The sequence below is a fragment of the Passer domesticus genome, chromosome 1 (assembly GCF_036417665.1).
Source record: "Passer domesticus isolate bPasDom1 chromosome 1, bPasDom1.hap1, whole genome shotgun sequence".
NCBI lineage: Eukaryota > Metazoa > Chordata > Aves > Passeriformes > Passeridae > Passer > Passer domesticus.
In genome coordinates, this window is record NC_087474.1 from 145,433,207 (window position 1) to 145,455,256 (window position 22,050).

At 35.5% G+C, this 22,050-nt stretch overlaps 1 protein-coding gene and 1 long non-coding RNA gene across 5 annotated transcripts in view; one reads left to right on the forward strand and one right to left on the reverse strand.

Moving 5' to 3' along the window:
• CSMD3 (CUB and Sushi multiple domains 3) overlaps window positions 1-22,050 on the reverse strand; it is a 589,442-nt gene that overhangs the window by 25,350 nt on the left and 542,042 nt on the right. For all 4 annotated transcript variants that reach the window (XM_064395032.1, XM_064395025.1, XM_064395049.1 and 1 more), the window contains 6 exons: window positions 20,149-20,331; window positions 18,406-18,582; window positions 14,871-15,050; window positions 11,049-11,222; window positions 4,472-4,645; window positions 4,141-4,214 (listed from right to left, as the gene is read on the reverse strand). In XM_064395032.1, coding sequence (XP_064251102.1) covers window positions 4,141-4,214; window positions 4,472-4,645; window positions 11,049-11,222; window positions 14,871-15,050; window positions 18,406-18,582; window positions 20,149-20,331 — 962 coding nt within the window. The remainder of the gene's footprint in view (window positions 1-4,140; window positions 4,215-4,471; window positions 4,646-11,048; window positions 11,223-14,870; window positions 15,051-18,405; window positions 18,583-20,148; window positions 20,332-22,050) is intronic.
• Window positions 10,713-11,959, forward strand: LOC135283906 (uncharacterized). The gene is made up of 3 exons (XR_010349506.1): window positions 10,713-10,791; window positions 11,410-11,531; window positions 11,921-11,959. It is a non-coding gene; the product is annotated as an uncharacterized LOC135283906 (long non-coding RNA).

Genomic DNA, 22,050 nt, shown 5'->3' on the forward strand with positions numbered 1-22,050 from the left:
CTCTGAGGAAGACTACAGTGTGACTATGATAAAACATGTAACACAGTCTTAGCACTGGAGATCCTGTTGCTATGATCAACTCACCCTTAAAGACATACAGGCCTAAACAGGATCAGATTTCAGAGGTAAAAAATATCATCTAACATAGGTGAAATGTACCTTAGAGTATAGATTGAAATATATGTATGTATATCAATAATAATGAGCTGTAGTGTGACTGGTGTAAAAGTGTGTTAGAAGCATTACAAATAACCTCAGGTGAAACATAAATGACAGAGACTTAAAAAAATTTAAAAAAAGAAAAAGACAAATCGTATTCGTGCCAGTGAAGCACCCCAGATTGTGACACTGACACACTGACACCGGAGAACTCAGGACAATGAGAAGCCAGAAAATACATGATCTCTGATATGGCTTAAATCACATTTTCATTGATGCAGTGGTGGTGCCAACTGTACTGATGGAGAGAGCTATATTGTGGTAGTAGAGCACTTGGAACTTCATCTTACAATTTAATCAACATGGAAGTTTTTATAAGCATTACATTCACAGAAGGAGATTATTTGTAAGGCTGCTCAACATCTGCAGATCAAGTTTCATATAGAATTTCATAAAATAGAACCCAAGAGCTAGCAGAGGGCTATCACTACTGCATTGTGTCTATTTTCCTTTTTAAATTAAGAGTGCTCTTTGGCTCAGTTTAGGCCTCAATATAAGGGAAGACAGCTGAGTTTTTACAAAACATGTTGGAAAAGTATGAGAAGTAGTAAATCTTATATATATGACTGACTGATCTAAGTAGTTCTAAACTGTTTCTTCAATTGAGTAGTACCTTGTGTTACAATAGCTTATGGTGAAAGTGCTATAAGCACTTTTCTGTTTCTAGCAATATAGCTGAAGAAGTATTTCAAACCCCACAGTTTCTTTCCAAGGAGTGATTTATTTTCCAGATTATAGATGAAGTCAGTATTCACTAAGTTCAAAAGTTATTTTGTCTCCATTGTAACACACTGCTAAGGTAGATCTGTCAAATAAAAATAGCTCAGATGAAAGGTAAACAACCTAGACATATGTATTCATACAAATTAAAGCAGATGATGCTATTCATTTCCATGCCATGCCAGATATCCAAGTAGGACTAAATTGGTATTTTGATGTTACTTGAACACATAAGAAACTGATCTGCTTCTGCCTGAACAATAAAGTAATTTCAAAATTCTGTTGCCTCATTTTCTACAAAGCTCTTTTTTAATAATTGAAACAGCATTCAAATGTGATGTGGTGACACTGGTGCTTTTGTCAGTGTAGGTTCCAGGAGGTCAGTCAGGTTTAGACACGCCTTTTAGTCAAGGCTAGAATTATCTTGTGTTTGCCTGAACTTTAAGTCTAATCAATGATATAGGAAAACAGATAATCAAGAGTAGGAGAAAAACAGGAACAGAGCAATGGTATTGTGGAAGCTCATAACTTGACATCAGTGTTGTGAAAAGAAAGTGCCACTGAGTGCTGTTTTTCAGATAAAAGAAGTAGTGCCAAGCACTTAAAACAGGATTCCACACATGAAAGCGTGAATTCTAAAGGTAAGGCTTCAGCTTGGTATTTTTTAGGAGACAGAGACAAAAATTTAAACCTTGATAAAGGTTTATTAACCTTATTATTAGTAAGGTAACTTAACTGATAAAGTTAATTAAGTTACCTTACCTAATATTAGTTTAAATATAAAGTATTTAAGAGAGTTAAAACAAAACAAACTAGACCCAAATAAAACAAAACAAAAAACCCACATCTGTATTTTGGAACAATTTATAATTATTCTTTGCCTTCCTGCTATGGATAGAAGTAAAAATCCCTATCCCATTCACACAGGAAGCTAATTATAGATAATATACAGTAATTAACAATATTTTTGTGGTTTTAAAGGAGTCATAATATTATGCAATATATGATAATGCAAAATTGCTTTCTGGGATCTACAGACAAAAACTTGTCTAGAACTAATCATTTTCATAATTGTTTCCACCCAATCAAGAGCTTAGCTCAGCTTCATCTGTATGACTGATACTTCTATCCAGTTATATACTAACTAAGCAGTCATACTTAGAGTAACCAGAAGTTGCACATTTAGTTACTACATAAAATCAAATTCACTGTGTGAACATGAGAATAAGTTGCTGGCTGGGTAAGGAGACTATAGCACATATACCTTAAATACTGAGCACTAATCTTATAACTGTTTAATTTTTTTTTTTTTTTTTTTTAGCATTTACAGGGTTGTAAATGCTCTTCCAGCATTTATACTTATTTTACGAATTATTTGTTAATTGATATTTTGTTTGATACTTTTACAGTTCCATGTTGTCTGTGAGTGATATTTTACTCACAACAACTACAGCACAAATGTGAGAGTTCCTTACCTTCTTCAATGAAAGCTCATTAATATGTGAAACGGTGATAATAAAATTATAGAAAATGCTTAATAAATTATTTCTTTGATACATAGTTGAATAAAGAGTTGTCCTCTAGGATAATATTCTATTATAACCAAACAAAGTTAGCCTAAGGTCTGTCCCTACATATTCTACCTTGACACAAAGCAGCATTTTCAGTTTCTAGAGAAAACTTTGACAATTTTACTATCACTCGCATATGATTGTGATCTAGCACAATCTGAAAATCCAAATAGTCCTAAAAACCAAGCCAGAGTAGTACTGCATAAGGACCACCAAAAGGATAAACCAAAGAAATGTTTGGCCATGAAACTTTTAAAAGTCTTTACCTACAATTTGTTTTTAAAAACTAATTTAATTTTGTAAACTTGTTCATATTTCACCCAGCCCTTTCTTCCATTTCCAGAAAACTGTAGTTTTTTATTCTCCTCCTACTAGACAAAGACCTCATACAGCTGTGGAGCTGCTAGGTACTCTTCTGTTCATCCTCTTCATGTGCCTGGAGCTTTCAGCCCTGACATCAAACACAGATGTCAGAGGATAGATTAGGTGCTCTCTTTGTTCACAAGATACCTAGCAAATTATAAGGTATATTTTTGCATCTCTAAACCATTCACTCCTGAAAACATCTCACTGACATAAGTGTTTTGTGTGAATCAGAAAATCAGCATTTCAAAATCACTTTCAGTTTCACAATTCTTTATCCAAGAGAAACATATGTAAGCACCATTTGCCGCAACACAGCCTTGTATAAAGTGTGTCAGTCTCCAGGAAAGCATCAGGCAGAGCAGTGAAAACAGGTCAAGGAAGGTGCTTCTTCTCCTCTGCTAGCCCCAGTGAGTCACAAGTGAGTGCTGGGTTCAGTGCTGGGCTCACCAGTGCTAGAGAGACAAGGACAATACTATATTGGGTACAGTGATGGGCCACAAAATTGATTAAAGGACTATAGCATCTGAAATACAAGGAGCAGCTGAAAGACCTGGGGTTATCCAGCCTGCAAAAAAAACCCCTGGGGGCAGGACAAACAACAGAAGCAGATTTGCTTCAGTGGTGCCAGGTCACAACAAGAAGAAATATACATTGAAACATATGAAATTTTCTTTAAAACTAAGAAAAAAAGTGTTCATTTTCACTGTATGGGTGATCAGTTTGCAACAGGATGCCCAGAGGCACTGTTGAGTCTCCATCCCTGCAAATATTCAAAAACACCTGGAGACAGCCCTCATAAACCTGTTCTAGTTGACCCTGTTTTGAGAAGGGGTTTGGACTAGAAGTTCTCCTAACAGATCTGGGACTCTGAAATTAATTGTCATTTTAAACAGATTTTCTCTCAGGGAAAAAGCCTGTTCTTGGAGTATGTCTATACTAGCATTTTTATACACAGTATATACACTTTTGAGGAGAAAAAAGCCTATTTAATGCATTGTAGGAAGCACTTAGATATTGGTGGAAGATACTGAAAGTCTTCAAAGTGAAATCAAGCAGAACTTGATCACAAGTTTTTCGTGCAGTGAATTGCTGATGGCGACACAGGGTTAGTGTAATCCAACAGCCAGAAATAAGGAAACAGAGCAACACAGCAGCAAACAACTTTTACAGAAGCAGTCTCTAAACCTCTAATCAGATGTTTCTAGACTTTGAGGTAGTACAAATATTTAAATATTTTTGCAAGTTAATAAAAATTATACTCTACCTGATAGCCAAATGTGTTATTTTGTGACCCATGCCTTGGGACTCCTGGATTTTCACATGCTGTGCGAGTAGGTTCTAAAAAAAAAAGCAATATATTAAAGACAAAAGAAATTACAGTATTTTAATTAAATACATGATTGTATGAGAAAATTAAGCTTGTTCAGCAACATGCAATAAGCCAATCACAAAGACATAAATAAAATTATTTGATTCTTAGAGAGCATAGAATAACACCAAGATAATTCAAAATTATGGAAAAATCCCAGATTGACTTAGCAAGAAGAGGAATAATAAGCATTAAAAGAAATTTCAATTCATGGGCATAATCATACCTATGCATCGAGGAGAAGAACCACTCCATGTTCCATCTGCTTGGCAAATCCTGGTGCTAGAGCCAACCAAAATAAAAGGAGGGTTGCAGCTGAAAGACACTTCTGACTGATAGATGAAGCTTTTGCCTTCTCTTTTCCCTTGAGCAGGTACTCCAGGGTCACCACAAAACTTTGCTGTGAAAAAAGACATGATAGAAATGGAATGTGGCATTTATTTAAAAAAAAAACAACTGCTGAAGTAAGTGAAGAAATAACTCCAAATTTTGTATTTATTTTATTAAACCCAGGTCAAATATGGAAACATTTAATAGGAATAATGAGAGACTAGAAATATATTATTTAGTCTGCTAGACTGTACTAGTTCAGATAGTTGTTCAAAATGAGTATATAGTGTACTTCATCGGTACCTCACACTTAATAAATCAAATTGACAACTTGTTTTATTAAAGTCCAAATATTTGCAATTCCTCCATGCCCCAAACCACATCAGTCTGAAAATCTTCAGAGAGCAATCAAAAAGTCTATCAAACTTTCATGTCAATCTTCCCTCCTCTCCTGCTTTCTTGACACCTACCCAGTGCTCAACATTTTGTATGATTAAAGGATTTAGCAGAGAGATTTTAGGAGTCATAAAGTCCTGCTTCCTCATCCTTCACTGAAAGGCAAGATTTGGTATGTATGGAAGTACAATACTTGAAAGTTAGAACAGTTAACAATAATGAAACACCAAAAAAACCCCATAATAAAGAAAGTTCTGTAGCAATCTAAAAGTCAGATACTAATAAACTGTTATTAGATAGATTTCACTCATAAAAATCTTTTTCCTAAATGGGTATTTTTATCTTATTCCTATCACGTAATGATTCCTTATGTCTATAGCATGTCATTACTGAGTAAATATACTGTTAGCAAATTTACTGGCCTTCTTCTGTAGTATAAAGCATTGAATAATGTCAGAAGCTGGATTTTGCATAACTGACCCAGGAAATTAAATCAGCTATGGCAAACCCTATGTCATCAGACTATTTATTCCTTGACACACCATGAATTCCAGAATTGTGTAGTTTAATTTTACATCAGGCAGAAAATGGTGTAATAATAGTAATAATAAAACCCCCTAACCTGTACATGTTCAACAATGTTTCTAAATAGATATGCTGTACAGGCAGTGGAATTTTGTGCTCTTTCACATCGACAAACATAATTTAAATTACATCTTTCAAACAACAATCTTCAAAATACATTTGTAATGATTCTATCTTTGTCACCCATGTTTTAAGCTTTCCAAAGGACCTGCTCCCATTAAATGTTCCTGTTCTCTGCTTCTTTCTTCAGACACTGACTGTATGGGAAATCCATGCCCACCCACACTGGTGACGAAAAAGGGCTAAATCAATAACATATCAGAAATATATGCAATTTCATCGCTTTAGGTGACGGGGACTGTGTGCAGAATTATGGGCTAAGTTCTGAAAAGATCTATGGATTGGGGATAGGGCCACATAGTTTACACACAGTGTACTTCATTTGTGAATGATAGATCATGGTTGTTATCCTTTCACTAGAAAATTATGTGTCTTAATTTGAGCATACATGAAACACTTGCAAATTTTTAACACAGGGACTTGAAATTGTCTCCTAACAGTTCTTTGCACCAACAAAGTAACAACAATTCTGAAGGGAAAACAATTCTCACATTCAAAAATGAGGTTTTGGTAAATTTATTCTTTTTTCCTAAAACTAAGTAAACTCTACCACTTAGTTGTCAGTCAAGCTGACCTAGTCATTTAATATCTACTGAATACCTTCCTCTAATATCAGTAAGTATGGAAGCCAGGCATCATGGTAAAACACAGTATTTTCCTTCTGATACTAGAACAGGTGACTACAGAACAAACTGAAGTTGCAGTGAACTGGAAGTTTTATGAATGTTTCCACTCAATGGAAATATTTTCCTAAGGACTCAGAGCACTGAGACGGTGAGGCTAGTTTCATTCTTAGAAGAAATGTAACTGATTAGCAGCACACTTCTTGTCAACTTCTGACGGCAGCAGTGAGCACACCTGTCTGAGATGTGCCCAGGTAGAAGAGATGCTCAGCCTGGTGACTGAGCTTCTTGAGAAGGCATTCGGGCTGAGGTGCATCTAACAAGGAGACTGACCTGTGGTATCATATTCTACCATTCCTGAGATGAATATACCAGCCAACCATGACACAAAAAACAAAGGATCCCCTACCCTTTCACCACCAGGCAGAAGAAGGGGATCTGAGAGGAGGGGAAACAGAGGTAGGTTACTACTTGCAGGGACAGGCAAATCCCTTCCCAGCCTGCCTCATCTTCCCAGGTGCTCTAATACAATGGGTATGGGCCCTGGTAACTAGATGGACTGACAACTTAAGATGCAGATTAAGGTCCTTCTGGAATTGAAGGGCAAAATAACCTGTCCCCTGCATCATGATCACCTCTGTCAAATAAAAAGAATGGTGATTTTCATAGGTGAACCCCTCTGAGGGAATCTGAGGACCCAATATGCCAACTGGACCTTACTCACAGAGAAGCCTGCTGCCTCTCTGGAGACTGAGACATTACTAGAAAACTCTTAGTCCAGTACAACCCTCTGATTATTGTCTGCTGTTCTTTATGGCCACTGCAATGAGGTAGCAAAGGGAAGTCCAAGGGTAACCAAAGGAGACTTCAGGCCTTAGTGAAATTGTTTGAAGGATCAGGAGGACATCTAGTGTTTCCTCAATCCTTTCAGTGGCAGGGAAGAACACTGGAAGGAACAGGCAGACCCAGCTGATCAACAGATGGCTCTGAGGATGGTGTCATCAGAGGAACTTTGGGGGTTTTGATCATATTATGGTCTATACAACATCAGATCAACTGCTATTCAATGGCAGTCAGAAGACTCTCCTCTCGGAAGGGGAAAAATGGTTTTTGTGCAGGATTTAGAAGGGCTGACCAGTGGAGTTTTAAACTACACTGGAAGAGGGAAAGGGTCCAAATCAGGTTCATGTGTAAAAAGCAATGGGAAGGCATGCCAGAGCTTTAGTACTAGTGAGATCCTTCAGTCTTCTCCATGAGGATCTGCAAGCCTTGACTCAGCCCATGAAATATGACATCTTTGGCACAAGCAAAAGCTGGTGGGATCAGTCCTGTCAGTGGTGTGCCAGTATGGAGGGTTACACACTCCTCAGGAGGGATAGGCAGGGCAAGTGAGGTGGGGGATGAGAGGGGTGTCAGAGCTTGCTGTTTGTTATGTGTCCTGGTTTAGGAAGGGTACTTCCAAATTCAGGGCCCCCACTGTGATCCCCCAAAAGCACTCTGCTGCTCTCTTTCACTCCTCTGGTCTCTGTGGCTGGGGTTGAGGATTACAGGGACAAAAGAAAGAGATCATGGGTTGAGATAAGAACAATTTACTGGCAACAGCAATGAGACAAGAAAATAAACAGAAATAGCAACAATATTAATTAGAAAGTGTACAATAGAGAGGCTGATTTACTTGCAAAATTTTTACTGCAGAACCCAATCTGACCTCACCAGAGTCATGCTTTTCTGACTGGAAGAACCACCTTTCTCCTCAGAACCAGAAGTCCCTGCCCCCACACCTGGCAGTGATGTGAGCTGTTGTAGAATAACACCTGGGATTTAGCCCTGCCCCCTCCCAGCTACTGCAAAAATTAACCCTGTCCTGGCCCAAACCAGGATATTATCGTTAAGAGCCTATAGTAAAGATTAAGGGACCCACACACAAACAAAGGAGAAGTATTACTGGGGTTTACTATAGGACACACAGCCAGGATGTTGACACTGGAAAATTATTCTTTAATGAACTAAGGGAAACCTCTAAATCAACTTCTGTTGTCCTTTTGGGGGACTTCAACCTGCCAGATGCTAACTGTGAATACCACACAGCTGGTATAAACAGAAGAATCCTAAACCACCTGGACTCAAAGGTATGTGTGTTTGCTGATGACACTAAATTGGGAGAACCTGTTGACTCATTTGAAGGCATCTGTGCCCTATGAGAAAACCCAGACAGATCAGAGGACTGGACAATCACCAATGATATGAAGGTTAACAAGAACAATGCACCTGGGATGGGACAACCCTGGATGTACATCCAGAATATGAAATCACTACTGGAGAGCAGCACTGCAGAAAGAGAAGTGGAGGTCCTGCTTGGTGACCAGTTGAATATGAGCCAGCAGTGCCCTGGCAGCCAGGAGAGCCAAGGGGCATCAGGCCCTGCATCACCAGCTGGGCAAGGGAGGGGATTGTCCCACTCTGCTCTGCACTGGGGCAGCCTTGCCTTGAATGTTGTGTGAAGTTTTGGGTGACACAATATCAGGATATAAAGCTATTACAGAGTATGCAAAAGAGGGCAACAAATACAATAAGGGCCTTGAGAGGAAGCCACATCAGGAGTGTCTGAGGTCACTTGATTTGTTCAGCCTAGAGGAGAAGAGACTGTGGCAAGATCTTATTGAGATCTTCAGCTTCTTCATGAGATGAAGCAAAATTACAGGCACTGATCTCTTCTGTGTGAAAACCAGTGACAAGACCCAAGGGAATGATGTGAATGCCAGGGAGGTTTAGGTTGTACATCAAGAAAAGGTTTTTCAACCTGAGCATGGTTGGACACTGGAACAGGCTCAGGGAAATGGTCACAGCACTGAGCCTGACAGGTTTTGAGAAATCTTTGGACAATGATCTCAGGCACATGGGTACAACTCTTTGGGGTGTCCTGCGCTGGGCCAGCAGCTGGACTTCAACAACCTTTATGGGTCTCTTCCAATTCATTATATTCTGTGATAATTCTATGATTCAAAGTTATATCTACAGCTATGAGTTTTTGGCATAGGTCTACATTTTTGCCATCTATTGCCAATCTTATAAAACCAGCAGTACTGAGATCACTGCATGAGTAATTAAGCAAACAAATTTACTGGGTCATAGATGACAAATACTTAACTGAGGACTTGGTCATATTCCATTCTGAATAATTATTCTATGTCACAACTGTACCTTGCATATCTTCAGCTATAGGCTCTATGGAATCAAGCTAGGAAATAAATTTCTGATGTCAAGAACTGCTTATTGAGAATGACTTTCACCAGCTCCCCCTCATTTCTGCCAGATGGCAACTAGCTTAAGCTCTTCAACAAGCACTGGCTGCCAATTGTTTTCTCTTGCAGGCCAATGGATCACCATTGCACATCAACAACATTCAGTTCATGTAATCTGCACGAAATGGCCTTTAATTCCCAGGCAGCTGCATTCTGTGCTAAATACACCTTTAAAAAAGTGTAAAGGTAGAGGTCTCTTTTCAGAGTATGTTACAATATTTATTATTCCAACTTTAAAAATCATAAATAGCTTGTGGTATCCAAAAATGAATGGAGGACACCATTTTTCAATCAAGACCAAATCATCAAAATAATTTTTCATAGTCTCTGATATTCACAGTATAGTGTACTCTAGAAGAGCTCTACATAGAGAATTTAATAGTGCTCTTGCTCTTTTGCTTTCAGAAAAAATGTCTTTCATCATGTTCCACCTCTGGAATACAAAGTTTCAGCAGCAGTTAGAAATTGTTGATGATATATAATATAATTGAATATAATTGAAAAAAGGAAAAGAAAAGATGATCTACACATGCTTTCATGGTACTGGGATATAGCCAAAATAGAGAAAATTTTTGACAGGGAGAGATGAAAAATGAAAAAAAAAAAAATAGTAAAAGAACAGAGAAGTGCATTTTGCAACATTTAGCAAGCCACCTGGCAAGCACAGCTACTTGGCAAGTTCAAATTAAATTTCAGAGACTGTAAAGCCATGAATAAGATATGATCTTCTTCCAATTAGACTCCTTTTTGAAGACCATTACAGAGTGGTATAATTATTCTGCAAATAACTACAAAACCTCCTTCTTCAGTGCAATCAATTGAATATCTCTCAGAAGAATCACAATCACTTTTAATGAATGGGACTGGATACTGTAATGAAATTTTTAGCAATACAAGAATCCATCAATGTTATTTATAACTTTCAGATTAATAAAATTTACTGCATAAAATATATTGGTTAATTTACTACAGGGTGAAAAATAGGTAAAATGTTCACAGAGTCATCCAGTGCCTAGTCAACATTACAGCCAGAAAAATTTCTCTGTGACATCACAGGAAGTTCAGGATGAGTATGAGGAAATAAAAGGGATTATAATGAAAGTTATCCTATCACATATGTAGCTGGATCTGAAAACAAGACAGAACCTTTTAATCTTGAATTGCCCTGGATTATGCTGTACACATTGCCTGTAATATTTTTTTTGTGTCTGTGTCTAAAGACTCATATATGCTCACATAGGGTTCATAGATATTCCCATGACCTTCCCAATCTACTAGTAACATTAAAATTTTGGAAAATTTTAGGAATTTTTAGGATTGTAATTATCCCAGATTTGAAATTAATTGAGCCACGTGAGAGCAAAGGAGGGAGGGAAAAAAAGGTGAAAACTTCAAAGAGGAAAAAAACATAATACAGCAAAATACAGACTATGATGTGAATACATACGTAAGCACTGAGGTACTTCACCACTCCATGTTCCATTCCCAACACAAGTCAAAACAGCCGGAAAAGAGAGTTCATATCCTGGAGAGCAGACATAGCTAATGCTAAATCCCCAGTCCAAGTTTGTTCCTTCCAACCTTCCATTAGAGATCTGCGGAGGAGTTGGGCAGGTAACAGCTGCAATAATATTCAAAATAATTAGGGCCAGCTGCTGTAAATATCCCTGGTGTACACAATTACTAGAAGAACCATATGGGCTAATTTCACCTTTTTTTAGAGGACAATACAGTCAGGGCACGCTATCTTTCTCACTGTATTCTTGCCACATTTCCTGAAGTTAGTATGTCTGGTTTCTTTCATTTAGGAGGCAGAGGATGATTGATGAAGTGTCTTAAATAAACCAGGATGCTGCATCAAACCAAATAGGAAGACTACCTAAAAATCCACATGGAAACTATGACGTGTGGGACATTTAAGATATGTCTGGTAATCTGCTACAAATTTTTTTCTCTGTTAAGGCAACATAGAGTACAACCATATTTTATTAGTGTGACAATAATAAAATATTTTCTTTTTGTTGACCAGCTTAGGCATTTGCTAGATTTAATGTGTAGGGATGAAATTCCAGGCCAACTGTTCCAAAATATTACTTGAAAGCCTGTTTCTAAGTAGCACAGTTTGATTACTATTTGTTTTGTGAGTAGTTCACCAAAATCATCTAGTTGCTAGCAATAGGGAGAAAATGTAAGGATTTGCAATTCCTTGAAACTGTTAGTACTGCTACCTCTAAGAAGGCCAACAAGAAGTATTTCAGTATATTTTGTAATTGCCAGGCCTCCTAGGGAAAAATAGAAACGTCTTCTCTTTTGTTGTAGGCAAGAGGACTCAAAACCAGGAAGGCAGTAGAAATAAAGAGATACAACTGTTGTGATGAAGAGAAAAGTGTTATTCACTGGATAGCGGTACAGTAACAGACAATCACTAATTGAAAGCTTAAGGGAAAAAGTATTAAGGCAATTAAATGAAAGAAAACCTGAACCAAAAAGGGCAAGGATGAAATGTAGACCAAGTTGATAGAATGAATGAGATAGACAAAAGGGCAAACTGCTAGCAAAAGAGAAAGAAAGCAAAAAAATCTAATACAATTTAATCTGGTAAAGCCAGTTGGGATAAATGAGAAGGTGTGGTGATTAAAAATAGAGCAGAGAACACACAAGTCACAACAACAGAGGAAGTTAAATGCTGCACCCATAATCTTTAAACTAATGTTTAGAACAGCTGTCATCTTGCAGGCTTAAAAGAATTCAGAGGTACTAGGTGATGAGTAATATGTATTTGAGTGCAACCTGCAGAGGGTTCACTATGTACCATTTATACATTCTTATTATTCTCTTCAGTGAGAGAATCTCAGTTATGTAGACCATAAATATACTTTACACCAGCATTCATGGCTGTTTGAGAATACTAAAGGAGTCAAATAACCCTTTGCCAGCCAGTAAATCAAATCTAGATTTTGGGACCTTAGTTTTGTTCCAGAAAAGGACATGATAGCTTTTGCCACACTTCTATGTTGTTTTTAAAAAAGAAATTCAAAATAAGTTCTCTAAGCAGCAGAATTCTGTCTTCATTCTCCAAGAGCTTCACAAATAGTCCTTTTAAAAGGGTCTGTAGATTTTAAATTCTGAGCTGACTTATACAGGAGGAAATATTGGTGAATACTTGGGAAAGGACAGAAGAAGTAGAAGAAAATAGATGTAACATCAGAAATTTAGGGTGAGAAAAGGAAAACAAAACAATACCTAGCAACAAGCCAGAATGCTTCTCTATTTTGGTCAGAGACTTAGACATAAATATGTACCACGACATTCTCAGTTTAAGAACTAAAAGTGTATTACAAATGCAAGTCTGCAAAAAAGACAATGTTAGAATATTTGAATATTTAGTTGCAGATGAACATTCATCCTTTTCCAACCTGGCATAGCAAAGCAGTATTTATATCTTCTCTTTCAATGGCACAGTGACAATTATGCATGTGTTTTCTGCCCAGTTCATTTTCCAATTATTTAAACTAACTAGTACCAAAGGACCCTGGCACTTCATTCTGACAGTAAAAACTAATTGTGATATATTTACACTACTGCATATTATATATTATTTTAATTACACTATTAACTTGCCTAGTGTACTTACACAAACTAATGTAAAGTAGAATTAAATTCTGAGAACACTAGAGATTCTTCACAGGATTATTAACTAGCATTTATACAAGCCTTAAATATGTAGGATCCAAAACCAAAAGACTCAAAAATTCAAAGTTAAAATTGGCAGAAAAATTCTTTCTTTGTATGATTCTGCTTGAGTCAAATCAGAGTTAGATCTCAGGGTCCCAGTTTAGCATCCTCTAGACTACATGAATTTAAGGCTGAGAGACTTTATAAAAATTAGTTGTTCTGTCTCATGATCTTCTAGCTGTTGACTTACAGCCACTCTTGGAGACAGACAGACTCTTGGTCAATATGACCACTATGTTAATTCTTCAGTTCTTAAAATAATTTTTTAATTGAAACTGAGGCTATCTATGAGCACAATAAAATAGGGAAAAAAAAGTGAAATGTCAAGAGGATTTCAGTGTTTGACATCTTTAAGAATGTGTCAGGAAAATAACTTAAAAATTGATACTGTCAAAAGTTAATTAGAATTAAACTGGAGTTGGGAAGATACTGGGAAAACTGCTCAGCAAGAAGACTAATTGCAAATATGGTGGAGCTTTGAAATTAATTTGATCTAGTTTGACAAATTAATTCATGGGAGGAAAATGAGCACTGATTAGCAGGTATATTACTTTGCTTCCTTAAAATGAAACAGAAAGAAGATGGATAAAAAAAGTCAAAGGTAGCTTACTAAGTTTTGAAATAATAGAGATCAGATGTAATTAGTGTAAACTCAGAAAGAATACACCAAATGGTAGTGCTGCTTTTCTAAAGATATAGTATTAGGGAGAGAGAAAAATTACTCTAGAGAGAACTTGTTTTAGCACTGAGCAAATGGGTTTCTCAGAGAAAATATTTTTGATGAGACAGATAAGTTTGTCTTGCAGTTCTGTTAGATTTTTTGCAGTTAAAATTTTAACAGGGTACATAAAAAAAACCCCAAACTCAACTACATCAACAAAAAAAAAGCCCAACAAACAAAAAACCCCATAAAAATCAGATATGCAATTTGAAGAAGAGAAAGAAGGAATATCTTGAGATTAATCATTTTGAATTCCACAATAGAGAAAATAACATGAAGCAGAAAAATCTTTATTGGGAAATTTGCAAGAAGGATTTAGTCTTTTTGTAGCAAGGTGATACTTAAAGGTGCACATCAATAAAGGAGGGATCAGGAAAAAAATCTTAGCATTATAGACAGAGTAATTCAGATTAATTTGCCCTTGACAAAGTTCATTTGTATATATTTAGATCTTTCCCTGAGGTGTCTTTTACATGTTCGAGTATTCTGTTTGTAAAACAGGGACATATACATGGTTACTTTCTTATGACATGATAACTGCAAGTAACAAATCTAAAGCCCTCAGCACAGTAATAAAGTATTCTACAGAACTATAAAAAATTGTTCAATATACTGTGTTTGTAGGAATACAAAAGAGAAAAGAAGCAAAAGATGAAGTGATTATTTCTGCAGCCAAAGAAATCAATTCAATGTATTCATACTAAAAGTAAGTTTTGATTTCTGTGTAAATACACAATAAATTAACAATTTGCAATAAACAGTGTAGGTAAATTTCATAGAAGAAACAGCAGACAAGCAAAATAAATGTTGTACCTTTGCATGTTGGGATTGCTCCACTCCATGTGCCGTTGCTAGTACAAGTGCGAATCAAGGAGCTATTTGCTTCCATTGTATAACCAGGCTGGCACATGTAAGTAACATTTTGTCCAACAACATAATCATCACCATATCTCATGCCATTGGCTGGGACTCCTGGATCTCCACAACTGATAACTGCAAGTAAATAGTTGAGGAACATACTTTAAAATCTAAGTGAGATTTATCTATATGTGAGGGGAAAATTAAAAACCCAAAAAACAACATGACAAAACTAGGCATTAATTGGGGGAAAAATAGGAGAAGAAAAAAGTAGCACAAATCTTATCTCCACCAAGAGAAGATAAAGATATGCCATCCTAATTAGCTGTCAAACATATGTGGAGCTATATAACAGTTATATTTGGAGAACGTAAATACTTTAGTTCAACAGTAGTTTTAAAGGACTGTACAATTTTGACTGACAAAATTTCAAGATAATAAAATGAAAAAAATTGAAAAAGGGCAAGAAATAATACATATGTCACAACCCCACTACCACCCTTGAATATGCTAAAATTTTCCTATCAATTCAGTTTCATTATTTAAAAAGCAGATGATCATTATTTACTTTACTTTTCTATGGTATCCTGAAAGGAAACAAAATATGGAAAATTTAAAATATATGCCTGCAAAAGCCTCCCCCTTTATAAATGCTCACATAGTTGCTATGTACATAAAGAGGTGAGAATATTCAGGTGACCCCCAAACATGGGGTATGGCTTACATAAAAACTAGGTCTATAGTACTTTAATGTGTGGGAGTGGTAGTAAAACCTTTTATGGATTCTAATGTCAGGAGATAATTTAATTTCCTAACGAAATAAAATACTCATAAGGAGTTAATAAAAAGTTTTATATCATTGTAATCTGAGAATAGTATTAAAACAGGTAAGTTTCCCTCAGATCTGGCCAACTGGATCTATCAATTTCTGCAACAGTTTTTAGAGTAAGAAATCTAGAGAACATGAGTAGCAATGCTAAGATAGTGAAAAGAGGAAAAATCTATTTCATACGAAATATACCTTCTCATGTGTTTTATGGTTCATAAATGAAAATTTTAGTTTACTAAATGAAAATCACCCTCCAGCATTTCTGCTTCTTCTAGAAAAAGTGTGAGAAGCAGTTTCCTGAGCAGAGTACACATCCTGGCCACTTCTAACTCAATGCCAAAGCATGGCTGATATGAATGTCACCCTTCCTAGATCTGGATCTGGATGTCCAAAATCCCAAAAATCCATGACTATGTATTTGTGGCGTATCTCTCTTGACCTAATAATTTGGGACCTGGGAATCCAAGATATAAAAAGTATAATTTCTCTACAGTTTACCATGGTCTGAGTGAGCACATACTAATTACACAACATATATAAAATCTTAACATGTCCCATGCAATCACTGTATGGATACAGAAGAGACTAGAAGACATACCACAGGGTTATCTGGATTACTGTAAAGGTAGCTAATGTACTGATAAAGAAAACAGGCAGATAATGTACTGATAAATAAAACTGGAGATCAGCCTATTTTAGTTTGCCTGGTAACACAGTAATTTCAAATTTTTTAAAAACTAAAAATGCAGAGATTTTTCTTGGTCACTTTTCAAATAATAGAACTGGGAAAGACAGAACTGTTTATCTTATTTACACACATATATTCAAATAATCTGAAACTTTATGTGAAATATTCTATTTACTATCCTTAATGTGCAAATTTTACTAAAATAGTCCTCAATATTTTTAGAGATATACTATTGTTTTGACTGAATTAAAATATAGAGCTAATGCTTTTATCCTTTTTTCCTCTAATCTTAGTTTCATTTCAGTTGGATCACCTTCACTCAAGTCATTATTTTAGGGATAAACATCTTAAACTGTTGCAGGGATGCTGACCAGAAGAGCATTTCCTGCTGAGAGCCAGTGAATCCCAGTAGGGTGGAGGTGGGGAGCCCCAGGCCTGTGCTGCACAGCCAGGGTGGCCTTCAGAGGCCACCTGGCCTTCTGTGTGCTGTGCCACACAGATCTGCTGCTGGGCACAGCCTCAGCCAGCTCCCAGCAGCAGATGCTGCAGGCACTCAGTGGTTGCACCTCGCTGGCTGCACAGCCTTGCTGTTCATCGAGCAGTGCAACAAGAAGCTCTCATGAGAACGTTGTTGCTGTTTGGATGCAGAAATGGTTGCATTGTTTCTTTCCAAGAAAATCCTATAATAGCTTGTTATGGTCGAGGTCTGTGTGATGTTGCACATGGGTCAGTCCTGTTTGATGGTACACTGCCCAGGGCTCCCAGCTGTAAAGGAGCATACAATTATCTACGCTATTCTCTTCTTACAGTGTCAGCTCTACACCCTAAACTTTGATAACACCTTGACTAAACCAAAGTGGTATATCCTGAATCTCACTCTCTTTCTTTTACTATGATACTTCCTCTGTCAACATATTTTAAGCTAAAATCTCTTGTTTCTACTTGAGTAATGTGTCTTGAGAAGGCTGTTTTGGCATGTATTTCAGTAAAATGCTATTCTAAAATACAAGAAAAAATATAGATGCAGTTGACTTTATCTTTGGTACAATTAATCTGGTTCTCATTCTAATTTGTAAAATAATATATAAACAAAAATACTGGCCTCTCTCTCAGGCTTTATGACTGCAAAAATTCATTAAAAATAGATTTAAAAAAACAAGAAGTTTCATGATCTAGATTTTGGCTTCTATATGGGTTGCTCTAAGTGTGTTCAAAATTTAAAAAACCAGTTTGCTATACTTCTGATGAGGATATGTTTCTTGAAAATGATAGGCAGTCTCATGCATCACATAAATGTAAAATTTGCATAATTGCTGCTAAAAGATGAACTAGGACATGTAATAAAGAACGAACAGATGGGCTTGAAAATAAAGTGTTGCAAAATGCTCATTACAAATGTTAGAGACGCTGTAATAGCTTCTGTTAGTTGTGTAGCCAAAGGAGTTTTAAGGTTAATGAAGAGGCCAAATAGAAGATGATATGTCAATATGGGACAAAAGTTTTGAGCTTGGAGCCACTAAGAAAAGAATCCTCAAGTCGTCATGACAAGGTTTTTATTTTCTAGTCTCTGGAAGAGCATAATATTATACTGCTAATTTTTCAAAATTAAGTAAAGCAATTAAAATAAAAAATGTCTGGATATGTCATATCACAAAACATAAACAAGATTTAACATAGATACTAGTAAAGAATTAAAGTATTAATTAAGGAATTAAAGTAGGTAGATCATATGACCATACAACTCCCTTAAACTGAAACAGCAGTCTACACATTTTTCTATACCCTGACTTTAAAAAACATATTCTTCACATTTGCACAGAATTATATTTTTAAGAAGTATTTAGCATACAAAATTATGGCTGAAGTAGTGCAAGAAAAAGCTGAACATTTATTGGCATGATACTTCTATATTTTACTTTATTACATTCAGAGGAGAGGAAAAACAAAGATTATTAATTCGAAATGTGTCTTACTTGTGCAGTTTGGCAAGGATCCAGACCATGTTCCATTGGCAGTGCATTGTCTTACAGATGATCCAGAAAGTATGTATCCTTCCATGCATGAATAAATGACTGAATTAGAGAATGTAGTCCCATCAATACGAAGTACTTTTCCATTAGCAGTTGTTCCTGGATTACCACACTGCACAGCTATAAAGGAAAATATGGAATATTTTCAAAATGTAGTAAAGATTATTTCTGAAATGGGAAAAATTGGAGAAGGAACACTCCTTCCAGCAGTGTTACTTGGTAGAAATCCATTTGGTTGTCCTTAAAAATGTAAGTTTCACCACCTACTGATAAGGTACATTGTACAGTAAGTGCATGAATTACTATTTTTTCCCCTTTGGTTTGCAGAGAAACAAAACCTACAAATTTAGCATCATAATCTGCATTAGTGACAAGACAGTTTAGCTACAAAGAAAACGCCTTCCAATTATTAAAAAAAAGCTCTGATCTACAATTATATTTGTAATTTAATTTGAATCATGCATTTCTAGCAACAAAACATTCTTCCTAATTCAAAGCATGGACTGGAGTCAAGTCCACAGGCAGGTGGAATCCTGATGTATCCCAGTTCTTCAATGTTCAACTTGGGAATTTGAATGTGTCCTTCTTATGTGATTAGATATATATCATCTAATCTATATGACCTAAACTACAGCAATATACCTGCGCATGCATTGCCAACACCTACATTTATCTGTGAACTGTATTTATGATTTCAAGAAGGAACTATCACCAAATCTATCTTAAAATTTATAAGGGCTGATTTATTTCTGTAATAGATAAGGTCAAAGGGAAATAGCAAATGGTACAGTTAGGCAAAGCATATCCCTTTCAATATCACCACAAATAAATAAATAAATAAATATGTATGTATGTATACACACACACACACACATATAGATATACTATATTTTTAATGCAGTGTAAAGTTGATAATCATTCAGCAGAAAGAATATTACAAAAACAGGTCCTGAAACAAGTTTTTAAAATTGAATTCATTCATACAGACAACACAGTCAACAGCAATAAAGTAGAAAATAAGAGTACAGGTTCTCAAACTATTTTCTTCTTTTCAAGACACTTTGTTTTGCAAAAGAATCTGTTGGCAATTATTTCCTATTCTGTAGCAAGGTAATTTAGACAATAAATGATTATTCAGAAATATCCTCTTATAGCTTTCTTTTATGACAATTTGTCTACCTTGAAATTTCCAGAATTTTATTTTACAAATAAACTCACTTCAGCATTTTGTTTTCTATTGAAAAAAAATAATGTCAACAGTATTATTAAATGAAATTTTAAGTCAACCATTTATACATAGATGAATAAATCTAAAGAAATCTTGACACTGACATTTTCCTAAAACTGTGGTTTTTGTCTGAAATTCAGACAAAATTGTTATTAAATGTCAGGTTATGCTCAGATTTTTTAAGTGAAAAAATATTAATCAAAAAATTGAGTTCTAAAGGCCTGTCTATTTTTTTTCTCAGAATCTGTAAGCATACAGTTTCATGGGTGCCAGGAACTGGTTTCAAATTCGTCACCTGATGCCAAGCCACTGGTATAGGGCAAAAACTTATTTCAAAACAATTTTTCAGTCCAAAATGACTGCACCTGTTCCCAGGAGAAAGCTGGCAATGTAAAATTGGTTTTCTGATCAACGATATTAAAAACACAGTTTAAAAATAGAGTGGATCTTTGATGTACCTTTGCACTCAGGTTGCCTTCCTGTCCAGCTTCCATTTGCCAAACATGTTCTTTCTTCAGAGCCATGCAGGATATATCCAATATCACAGCTGAAATGTATTGTGCTTTTAATTTTAAAATTGCTTTCTTCCCTAGACCCATGGCCTGGGATACCTGGATCACCACAAGAACCAGCTGTATCACCTAGGTTTTAGAGTACAAAGATGAGAATAATTATGAAATATTATTATGATTCTGCATTTATAAAGCATGTCTCTATGTTTCTATAAATAAATTTATAAATATATATAAGTGGGTTTTTTTAAAACCCTATATATATCAGTAGGTATGAGTCCCTATAATTGCAAAATTACTTGATCCTCCACTAATTTTTTGTACTTATTTTACAGAAATGCAGAAGCAAAATTACAATTTTCTCAAATTCTCCTAATACCATGCTAAAATTTTGATAACAGAATTATCAAATAAAATGGGGGCAAAATGTAAGCACAAAACCTTGGCAATTTTTCATTTTAAAATAAGGAATTCTGAGGAAAACCAAGGTCCTGATTGCAAAGACAATTTTCTTGTGTATAACTAGTGTTCATAAAATATTTCTTAGTTTTATGATATCACCAGAGTTGGAACAGAGATGAAGTATTTTCCTGAATTCTAGAAATGTTGAAACATCACTTCAAAACTGCCTGATAGGTAAAATCTCCCTCAGGTATAAATGTTTCAGAAAATTCTCAGATAGAGGGTTAATGGTAAATATTTTCATAATGTTAAATCCTATCTGTTGTATATAAATGTTAGAATAATCAACACAGTAATAATGACAACAATAAAAAGTAATAATAACATCTAAGATTATACAGCTAAGTCTAACTATGTAAGAACTTTTAGGAAGTTCTAGGTAACATAGAATATAAACAGCAGCTCATTTGTCAGAATATTTTAATATTTACTTAGCATCATCTACTTTATTTTTAAAGAGAACTTTAAGATAGTTCTCTATGTAAAAAGTGATGAATTTGTATTACATTCCTGAGTTTCAATCCTGAAGAATTGTATTCTAGAAATCTTGGACCTCCACTGTTCTGGTTTCTTCCCCATAGCCCCTCTGTTTTTCTAACAACTTGTAAATAAATTAATACCTTCCAGAACAAAAATATGTCAAACATACCAATATTTCTGAGTGAAAATTTGCATTCCTTTTAGTTAGTTTCACTATTTTAAATAAAGATGAAATATTTCAAGATTCAGGTAAAAAGAATTAATCCTACTATGTATATAATCTGTAATGTAGATTTTCTGGGGTCTGCCTAAGCTTAAATAGAAGTAATAAGAGCAATTTTTACAAAGAAATAGTAAACAGATTTGCAAACTTGAAATATACAAAAGACCAAAAGTGACAAACTCACTATAGAGGTGCTCTGTGGGAAGTTAGCACCTGGAGTCTTACATGCAGAGAAAAACAAGTGTTCTGCTGCCTTAGTTGGCACTGTATATGTCTAAACTATATATGTGTAAAAACTGCTGTTGGGAGTGAAGAGTTGGACACAGCTCTCTACTGACAAAAGCATGTACAGAACTGAATAGTGAAGGCAGAAGAATAGAACTAGCTTCCTATGCTTTGAAAACTATAGTGCATGAGCAAGTATTTGGTTTATTCCATTATGTCTAAGAAGTACATGGTACTATGTATTTAAATTATTTCATAAATAACAAATATACTCAAGTAAGTAAAAGCGTTAGTTGTCTGCTTCAAAATCACAGACTGAGAAGTTAGGCTGCTCTCTGTTTACCCATTTCATTATGTGACACAGATCAGTAAAGCAGATTGCCAGCCCTGTTAAAAAGAAATTGCAAATAGTTCCAAATTATAGCAATAAAAATTTATAAGCTTTCAAAATAATTTAT